Raw genomic sequence first — 10,430 nt, 5'->3', positions numbered from 1 at the left:
TGCGTATACGAGGAAATTTTTCGTGAGTTTATCAATTTCCGTCTAACTCTTCAGCAACCAATTGCTGAAGAGTTGCTCATATTTATTTCTCACAAGCGCAAGCGTATACTCTAATGTTTCTATGCTCGGCTTGTAAACTAGCCTCAAAAAAGAAAGGGAGCACTGCCGCACTGCCCGCGCCAACGCCCAATGCGGGCAAGCTGTTGTGTTGGTTGTGATGACGCGAGTAATGGGGCTGACCGCGCGCATGCGTAGGTCAGAGATAGTGTTTGTGCGCGGAGTCTTTGGGGATAACGGTGTCGATGGCGACCCGGTCGCCCCACCTTTGTTAACCAGACCCTCACCTCCGTAATCCTTCGCTTGACGTTTTAGTAATTATCAATTAAATCTAAGTTGGTGCGCATTCTACTGTCATTTCCCGAAGATCTGTTTCAGCCAACCGCCGCATTACAGCAGACAGATTTCAGTGGAATTCAACAGGGGCCAATGCTACGTGTACACTTGGATACGTGGCGCAGAGGCTGCAGCATCCCCTGATCCCAGACGTTGCTCGTCTCTCCGCTCGTCTCTCCGCTCGTCTCTCCGCCGTCATCCCGCCTTGCTCCAAGACCCAGACAACCCCTGAGGCCAGGACGCTGTCGAGTGGGGCGCAGCTGTGACAAGAGTACATTGCACTAGCAGTCCCATGTCTTCATGTCCAAGCCTTGCATTCCTCTTCAGCGTCGCCGCTCATCGTACCTCCCCACGGCACCATTGCCAAAGCCATTACTCTTGAGGGCATTACTCTGGAGGGCATGATAGCGATCAACGAGATTTTCTACATACCGAAACGGAACGCTTGTGCAGCCGTCTGCGTGACACCAAGGATGCCATCCCCTCCCTCCTTAAAGGCGTGCCCACGTCGCCGATCCCCGCAACGTCGGCCAACAAGTCACCCGCGCAGTCGTCCACCGCCTCCTCCCCTTTCAGATTGTTGGATGCCATGCACCGGCCCCGTCTGCCCCGTCCTGGACTCAGCGCCGCTCGGTTGCGTCCTGCACCAGTCCCTCGAGAATCTCCACCGCTCCGCCTCCGTCGCGCCCGTTCATCCCGGCTTGGAACAGCCTCGTTGCTCGCGCTGCATCCCTCGCAACCCCGTCTGCTCCGTCCCGCAGCAGGCAAGCCAGTTTAAGCATAGCGTCGCGGTCATGGCGCTTCTCGATCGCACGCTCGTACAATCGCGCCGCACGAGCCGCGTTCGTCCGCACTCCCCCCGTGCCTTGTACTAGCATGTTGCCGAGATGCACCATGGCCTGGACGTAGTCGTGCTCTTCAACCGCGCGCTCAAGTAGCTTTACAGCTCGCGCTGCATTCGGCACCCCGTGTCTGTCGTCCCGCAGTAGGAGCGCCAGTCCGACCATAGCAAGGGCATCCTGGGCCTCGTCGATCGCGCGTTCGTACAATTCTATTGCGCGAATCACATTCTTCTCCACTCCCGCCGCGCCAAGGGATAATAGCAGGCCCAGCCCTGTCATCGCGTGCACATCACCGTGCTCCAGGATCGCGCGCTCAAAGAGTTTCGCAGCTCGGACTTCATCAAGCAGAACACCCTCCCTTCCATTCATCATCACGAATGCGAGTTTGCACATAGCGCCGCCATGATGCCCTTCCTGGATCGCGCGCTCGAACAATCCGATGGCCCGAACCACGTTTCTCTCCACTCCCTCCGCCCCATCGTCCAGCAGGAGTCCGAGATAGTAAATGGCACTGACATCACCACTTCTGTCGATCGCGCGCTCGTACAACTCGACGGCCCGACTCACATTTCTCTCCACCCCCTCTGCACCCCTCTCCAGCAGGACTCCAAGACCCACCATCGCCTTAACATGATCGTGCTCCTTAATCGCGTCCTCGTACAGCTCCACAGCCCGTGCTGAATTCTGTGCCACCCCGTCCCCCCCGTCGCGCAACAAACCTGCTAGGTTGGACATCGCGTAGCAATCATGAGATTTCTCGATCGCACGTTCGTACAACTCGACAGCTCGACTCACATTTCTCTCCACTCCCTCTGCGCCCGTCCGCAGCAAGCAACCGAGATTCACCATGGCGTCGACATCGTCGTGCTCCTTAATTGCATCCTCGTACAGCTCCACAGCCCGCGCTGAATTTTGTGCCACCCCGTCCCCTCCCTCGCTCAATAAATCTGCTAGGTTGAACATCGCGTCGCAATCATGAGATTTTTCGATCGCACGCTCGTACAGCTCGACAGCCCGACCCAAATTTCTCTCCACTCCCTCTGCACCCTCCTCCAGCAGGAATCCAAGCTTCACCATCGCCCGAACATTTTCATGTTTGTCTATTGCGTTTTCATACAACTCCACAGCCCGTACTGCGTCCGTTTCCACTCCTTCTGCCCCCTTCACCAGCAGTTTTCCGAGTTTCACCATTGCGTCCGCATCATCGTATTGCCGCACCGCGCGTTCATACAGCCTCACAGCGCGCTGTGCATTGATGCTGACCCCTTCCGCGCCCTCTGCCAGTAGATTGCCGAGTCCCACCATCGCGCCGACATGATCGTGTTCCTCAATCGCGCTCTCGTATAGCTTAACGGCTCGTGCGGCGTCCTTCTCAACTCCGTCGCCGCCGTCCCTCAGCATGTTGCCTCGCTTGAACATGGCCTCTCCATCATCTTCCTGAGGACCCGCCGGTTGATTCTGTTCGGCGGCGATCCCGGAAGCTTCTTCCATACTCTGCGGCGCTTCTTCGGACAAGTAGGACATGGCTTCAGTATGCTCACAAACGGCGCGACCCCGCCAAACATTCACCACCTGCCCTTGTTCACTACTGTACCGAGAGTGAAGAGTAGCGCAGAGTTCACATGTTTACGTTGCCGCCGTGCATGCGCCCCTCGATGACACGTTGATGTTTCGTGCAGCGAGTGGGGATCTGCCGAGTATCATAACATAAAAAGCTTCGAATTTTATTTCTTTTCAACTTTGATGCGCACGTTTTCTATTTTTCTGAAGTTTTAGAACCGAATAGAAAGCACTTTACGCAATGTTTAGCCGCCTTACACTAGTTACAGTAAGCCGACTTTTCCTGTTGAACACCATTGAAAAGAAGCACTGCCGCATCGCCCACCCCCAACGCCCACCCCACCGTCGTCCCCCCTCCCCCTTCTTCCCCCCCTTTTGCCGCCCCACCCTTCCTTCCCGTTTACCCCTCCCGCCTCTCGCGCTCACCGCTCGTACCGCCCACTGCCGCCCGATCTGACATGCTCCAACGCCGCAGGTGTGGCTAAAGCCTCCACGTTTGTGGCTTCTTCGATGTCCATCTCATACCAACGCGCAGCTCGATTTGCGTCCGCAGCCACGCCGTCCGCCCCGTCCCACATCTTGTCCCCGAACCACACCACCCATTTTCTCTGCGTGCCTTCGTTGACGTCCATCTCGAACCGCCCCACCGCATGCACCACCGCCTTCCGCGCCAACCCTTCCGTGCCTGCCCTCGTTGTCATCGCAAGATTGCATCTCGCTTTACCGGAATTCCCTATCACCATCGCTTGTTCATACGGTGTCGCAGCCCGCACGGCGTTTGTCTCGATGCCTTCCTCGCTCAGTTCTGGGAGGATTCCCAGACTGACCATTGCACCAACGTATTCAGCCCTGTCGATCGCCCTGTCTCACACCTTGTTAGTAACGCGTTACATTGCACTCCTTTCGGGTCCATAGACAACAGAAGCTTCTCAAACACCCCCTATTGTACCGCTGTTATACGCCTTGCCCATCATTGCCCTTAAGCGCAACCAAATCGCGCGTGTCCTGTTACGCGGCACTCCTTCTGCGCCATTCCACAGCAGGTTCGCGAGACCGACCAACGCAGCCCGAGAAGGAACATCGCAGCGACATCATCAGTCCTGTCAATCGCCCCCTCCCACAACTCCATCGCGCGTACCGCGTCACGCTCTACTCCTTCCGCGCCAGTAGACAGTAGGAGCCCGAGAAGGAACATCGCATTGACATCATAAGCCCTGTCAACCGCCCCCTCCCACAACTCCATCGCGCGTACCGCGTCACGCTCCACCCCTTCTGCACCCTTATACAGAAGGATCCCGAGATTGACCATCGTACCGACGTGATCACCCTTCTCGATTGCCCTTTCGTACAACTCCCTCGCGTGTACTGCGTTACGCTCCACTCCTTCTGCGCCCTTTTCGAGCAGGACCCCGAGATTGTTCATCGCGTCGACGTCTTCAGCCTTCTCGATTGCTCTTTCGTACAACTCCCTCGCGCGTACTGCGTTACGCTCTACCCCTTTTGCCCCATTTTTAAGCAGGACCCCGAGGTTGAACATCGCACTGACGTGATCACCCTTCTCGATTGCCCTTTCGTATAACTCCCTCGCGTGTACTGCGTTACGCTCCACTCCTTCTGCCCCATTTCGTAGCAGGAATCCGAGGTTGAACATCGCATTGACGTGATCACCCTTCTCGATTGCCCTTTCGTATAACTCCCTCGCGCGTACCGCGTTACACTCCACTCCTTCTGCCCCATTTTGGAGCAGGACTCCGAGATGGTACATCGCACCGACGTGATCAGCCTTCTCGATTGCTCTTTCATACAACTCCATCGCGCGTACTGCGTTACGCTCTACCCCTTCTGCGCCATTTTTGAGCAGGTTCCCGAGAAAGTCCATCGCATTGACGTCATCAGCTTTGTCGATCGCCCTCTCCCACAACTCCCTTGCTCGAATCGCGTTACGTTCCACTCCTTCTGCGCCCTTGTACAGCATCCATCCGAGCATGGTCATCGCGCTGACGTCATCAGCCATGTAGATCGCCCTCTCCCATAGCTCCTTCGCTCGTACCGAATTGCGCTCTACTCCTTCCGCGCCTTTTTCGAGCAGGACCCCGAGGTTGACCATCGCAGTAACGTCATCAGCCTTGTCGATTGCTCGCTCGTATAGCTCCACAGTCTTGGCTGCATTGCGTTCAGCACCTTCTCCTCCATGCTGCATGGACGTACTAGGGTTGTGCATTGCGGGTAAGTCGGTGTCTTGTTTGTGATGACGCGAGTAATGAGGCTGGTCGCGCGCATGCGTAGGTCGGCTAGAGTGTTTGTGCGCGGAGTCTTTGGGGATTACGTTGTCGGTGGCGACCCGGTCGCCCCACCTTATGTTAACTGTTGGGGTGCTCAGGCGGGAGGAGATAGGGAAAAAATGTGCAAGGTAAGAGGTATGCTTGGGTTCCCCATTTTACACATCTTCGCACCCGCCTCCTTAAGAGCATTACATCTGTACAAATGGTAAAGACGGTGGTTTGAACCGTTTCTGAAAGTCTCATGCCCCATAAATAAGTCAATTATGAAATAAATATCATTTACCTTCCAACAGTAAGCATACACGTGTAATTTCCACAATTTTTCGAGATCAGATTGGCTCTTGCTGGCTCTGCCATGCGATCTCGAAGTCCATTGTCACATCTCTCCGAAGGCTTTGGACTGAGAGAAGTCCTAATCAACTTTGTCTGTGTGGTTTCTTTGAGCCAAAATGTCGTCATCTGATCACGAGACAGAAGACCTGTATTCCAGCGATGACGACATGCCCTTAACAGTTCTTGTCAGACATGACAAAGGACTGTATTCGCAGGCACTATCTAATGTTGCAAGCACCACTGAAGATGGCGTCGTCTCTGAAGAGGACTGTGATTTGTCAGAGCGACCGCTTCGCAAACCTCATAAACAGCCACCGTTCCCATCAGTGATTCCATCTTTTGAACCATTGGAATTCCCTGATACCAGAATACAAGAATGTGGCAAACCCAAACTTCGTGACAGAGAGTTAAAAACTACAGCCATGTCAGTCTTTCAGCGATTCTTTTCTGACAAAATTCGTGAACAGATTGTTATGAATGCAAACAGATACGCAGAACTCAAACAAGCAGATGCACCTAACAAAAGACCTTGGTCACCAATCGGTCTTAAGGAGTTAAAGGCTTTTCTTGGCATACTTCTTTACATGGGACTGCATAAAGAGAGAAGAATAGACGACTATTGGTGCCGTGATGAAGACACACCAACCCATCCAGTAACACAAATAATGTCCCTGCAGCGCTTTGAACAAATTAAGCGCTTCTTGCATGTTTGTGACCCCACCACAGACAATGGCAAGTCTTTTTTCTTTAACAAGGTAGAGCCTTTGTTCACACATGTCAGGGAAGCATCAAAGGCTTTGTGGACACCAGGGTGCCGTGCTTCTGTAGATGAAATGATGATCACCTGTATGGGACGCTGTTCAGAGACAGTCCGTATTAGGAACAAGCCAATTGGACAAGGGTTTAAGATATGGGCTCTCTGCGAAAGAGGATATGTGTAAGAGTTCTTTACTCATTCCAACAAATACAAATGGAAAGAAATGGAAGCATACAAAGGAAAGGTTATGTACTCATCTGCTGTGGTGGCACGACTAGTGTAAAGTCTTCCTGCTACTAACGATGATAACCCTGTTATGTACCAAGTCTACATGGACAACCTGCTCACAAGTGTGGCTCTGTTTAAGATGTTAAGATGTAAGAACGTCGGATGTGCAGGAACGACAAGAGCAAATACTTCAGGCTTCCCTGCCGCTCTCAAGGTAAGAGGTGTAATTAGTTCTAAAATGGAATGGGACACTATTGGTTCAGTTGTGACCGACGACGTGAACTGTATTTGTTGGATTGATAATGGAGCTGTTTTGATGTTGTCAACTATTCATCCAGTTGGTCCTGGCTACACTGTTGTGAGAAACGGGAGAAAGCCAAGGGAGACCGCAACCAATGCAAAAAAGGTGAGAAACGTTTTTGGTTCTAGTGCTCGAAAGAAACTGGATATCCCACTAGTTGTTGATGACTACAATCATCATATGGGTGGCGTTGATATCTCAGACCAGCTTCAATCTAACTACGGTTGTCATTTACGTGGTGTGAGGACCTGGCTTCCTCTCTTTTATTGGTTGCTAGATACATCTGTGTCTAATTTGTTTATTGCCATTCGAAAACATGACCGTGAGAGTTGGAGCAGCAAGTCAGCTCACAAAGCTTTTCGACGTGAAATTAATTGGAGCCTTATGAAGTCTACGATAGTTGAGAGTCCAAGAAGTACCACGGTTTCAGTTTATAATCCTTTGAAGAGGCGTCGTATGAGCTCTGCAATGGCTCTTGGCGATATGAGATTGTCTACAAATGTACAACACTTGCCAAGATGTATTCTTAATGCTAACAGAAGAAACGGTGTGTTCTGTGCTCTTTTGGTATGCTGAAGCATAACAAGCCTTCAAGCAAAGCTCTAAAGACATTTGTCTACTGCCCCAGCTGTGAAAGGGACACCTTTCTTTGTGTTGGCTCCGAGAGGAACTGTTTTGAAGCTTATCACACTGTCGGTGACTCCGTTAGTTATGTCATGGATCGCCAGTACTAGTGTGCGGGCAGAGACTGCTGGAGATCAATCAATATGAAAGCAGTGAGGTGGGAAATGAGGTCTGAACCCTAGGTTTTTGCATGCATTAAATCGATTGGTGGATGCCTTTTGGCTTATTTGGCAACGGATTTGGAGATATTGGAAATGCAAGCTTCGTAACGGCAGGATGGACTCATTGGCCCGGCCATAGAATAAATAATTTTAATTTTTTGTGCCAATATGTGGGCACAACTTGCTACGGAGGAAGGGATACTCCCGGAAACGCAGCCTCCACTCAAGAGGTACAACTGCCTTCCATGGGGAGATTGTGCACGTGTAAAAGTGTCGTACATGCCGAGCAATGGTTGACTACTGTAAGATTACCTTCAGCTACAGTACTGTTGCGTAATCCATGGGAAATACGTGGAGACGTGGACAACGGGTCCACGGACCGGATCTGAAGGACACGCGCGCTCCCGTAAGGAACCGAAAGCGCGGGGGATCCAGTTCCCGAAGAGAAATGCCAACGTCACCGGACGGCATGAGTCGGGGCGAGGGGGCGCGGGGCTGTCGGTTGGGGAAGTGAAAGGGAACGGAGCGAGGGCGCAGTCGTTTTGTGGGGCAAGAGACGGAGAGGGGCGACGAAGGGAGTAGGCAAGGGGGGATCAGGGAGAGCCGAGGCCCCCCGGAGGAGGAGTACTTAATGGCCAACCCTCGAAGATGGAGAGGGAAGGCAGCAGAGGAGCAATAAACGGAATTGAGGGAGGATTCCCATCCAACAGATTGCTCGGTGCCATGCGGTTGACATAATCGCAACAGAACAGTACCCGTCTCACCGGCTTAATTTGGGTAATGGTGTAATTTGGGTACCGTTCAAACCTCGAGCCTATGCCTTCCCCGCCTTCTAAAATTTTCCACAGTGCATCTCAAAACCACATACCTCGACCATGGACAGTATCCCCCTCCCTCCTCCACCCTACCTGCGAATTGACTCGGCGGTGGCGGTATGCCACCGTCAATGAGAGCGCAAGCGCTCGCTCACAAGAGGCAAATCGCAAAGAGAAAAGAGGAGGCAGCTCGACGCGCAAAGCTCCTTTCGCTAATCAAAGCTGGCTACAGCGCCCTCAAGGCGTCAGGAAAGACAGGCGTGTCTCAGTCGACCGCCACACGAATCAAAAAAGCGAATCAGAGCTCAAACACGGACGAACTCAAAAAGTTGCTAAATACGGAGGACAATCACGCCAGTCGCAAACCCGTTCTGTCTCCACATGAGGAACAACTCGTAGTTAACCGAGCTCTACATGCCGCTCAGCATTACTTCGCTGTAGACAACAACGTGATGAGCACAGTACACGCCAAAATTTCGGCAAATCGTTCCGCCAGATACGCAAACGGCTTGCCATCACCAGACGCTATCCGTTCATTTCGAGCTCGTAATCGCTCCTTCGCTTACCGTGTCGCTGAGAATGTCTCAAGCGAACGCCTCGCGGCTGAGAATCAGTCTCATATACTCACTCTGGCGAAAGCCCTCAAACGCGTCGAGGAAAATCATCCAGGCATTTTTTTTGGACCCACGCCGCATTTGGAACTGGGACGACACGGCTGCCTCAGGAGAGTATGGTAGAAAAATAAGGTGTTACACCTCCTCCAATACCCACAGCGGTGGTGTGAGGAGGAGCATACTGGACGCTGGGAAGCATGTGACCGCTGGTATCGCTGTAGCAGCTTGCGGAAACATTGCACCTCTATTTCTCGTAGCTTCCGGGAAGCGGGTTGTGGGCACTTGGAAGGAGCCCCTGAGCGAACTTGACTTTACTGACTCGCGAGCAATACGCCACTGGCTTTGTGGGACACAGTGGTTTCCCTCAGACACATCTCTTCACGTAACAAATAATGAATCCGTGGATCGAAACATAATCGTCAAAATTGCAGAGCACATAAACAAGCATGCTCGAAAAACTGTCTCTTCATATAAGCGCATTGTGCTTTTGGTGGACGGACACAGCTCCCGGGATGGGCTACCGTGGCTTGAGACGTGTGAAAGATTGAATATTATAGTTGTGCGCCACCCCGCAAACACAACGCATATTCTCCAACCCTGCGACCAATTTGTGAATCGCTCATTTCAGCAAACAGTGCGGAAGACGAGAGACGAATTGCTCTCTATGAGCCATCTATCATCGGTGAATACCTCTTACAAAATCAAACTGGCAGTTGCAGGCCACCAGTCCATCACACCCGACGATGCTCGAGCGTCGTTCGTCAAATGCTGTATTGGGCCTATGGAATACCGTTTTATATACCTTGCTCCCTCTGATAGTGCTCTGAATGGCCTCCACACACGATCTGGTATCTCATATCCCAGTACAGGGCGAAAATATGTCAATTAGACCTCACATTGGGTCATGCGGACGCAAAACCTCAAACTACAAAAAGAAATTCACAAACTGACTGACGGCCGGCTACCCGCCTCCCGCTCTCTCGCACAGATTGCTTGTCTTCTCCAGTCCAATTACAGAGTCCAGAACATACTATCACACGAAATTTGTGCCCCTAAAACGGCATCCTGCACTCGCACAGCACGTAAAGACAGTGGAAAAATGCAGGGTGCGGCTGTTCTCACTTCCAATGTTTCTCAAAGGCTGTCGGAGGGTACCGAAACTTCAAATCTCGAACACGCGAGCTCACAGGCTATCAAGACACACAGTAGGGTGATGTCAAGGGAGCCTTTTTGTGGCAAAAAAACCGTAGATCCTGCTGGAGAGGCGAACGTTGCTCGAAACCTAGAGAGCAGTTTTTTGGATTCTTTGGACAATGTTCCCCTGAGTCAGTGGCCGACACGGAGTCGGTCTAGTGTCAAGGGGAAACGGGAGAGTCGCGATACTGGTCCGCAACATGCCGCAGCACAAAGTCTTATAGGTTTGTCGCAGCCTAGGTAAATGTGCTGCAGCATGGGTGCCCAAATTGAGCCAGACGGTACGTGGAGCAGTCAAAGAGAGATTTTCTGGTTCTGAAAATCTG

The 10,430-nt window shown here is 52.2% G+C and overlaps 1 protein-coding gene; it reads right to left on the bottom strand.

Annotated features, from left to right (window-relative positions):
• Positions 1-340: 340 nt before the first annotated feature.
• Positions 341-2,198, bottom strand: CHC_T00008382001 (Sel1-repeat containing protein). XM_005716431.1 is given in 2 exon segments: positions 341-1,013; positions 1,014-2,198. The coding sequence occupies 1 exon segment, from the start codon at positions 2,196-2,198 to the stop codon at positions 1,014-1,016; it is 1,185 nt and encodes a 394-aa protein (XP_005716488.1). The 3' UTR covers positions 341-1,013.
• Between the last annotated feature and the right edge of the window lie 8,232 nt (positions 2,199-10,430).

This window comes from Chondrus crispus, genomic scaffold (assembly GCF_000350225.1).
Source record: "Chondrus crispus Stackhouse genomic scaffold, scaffold_266, whole genome shotgun sequence".
Classification (NCBI taxonomy): Eukaryota; Rhodophyta; class Florideophyceae; order Gigartinales; family Gigartinaceae; genus Chondrus; species Chondrus crispus.
Note: the sequence above shows the minus strand (reverse complement) of the source record. Positions and strands in the feature narration are given on the sequence as shown.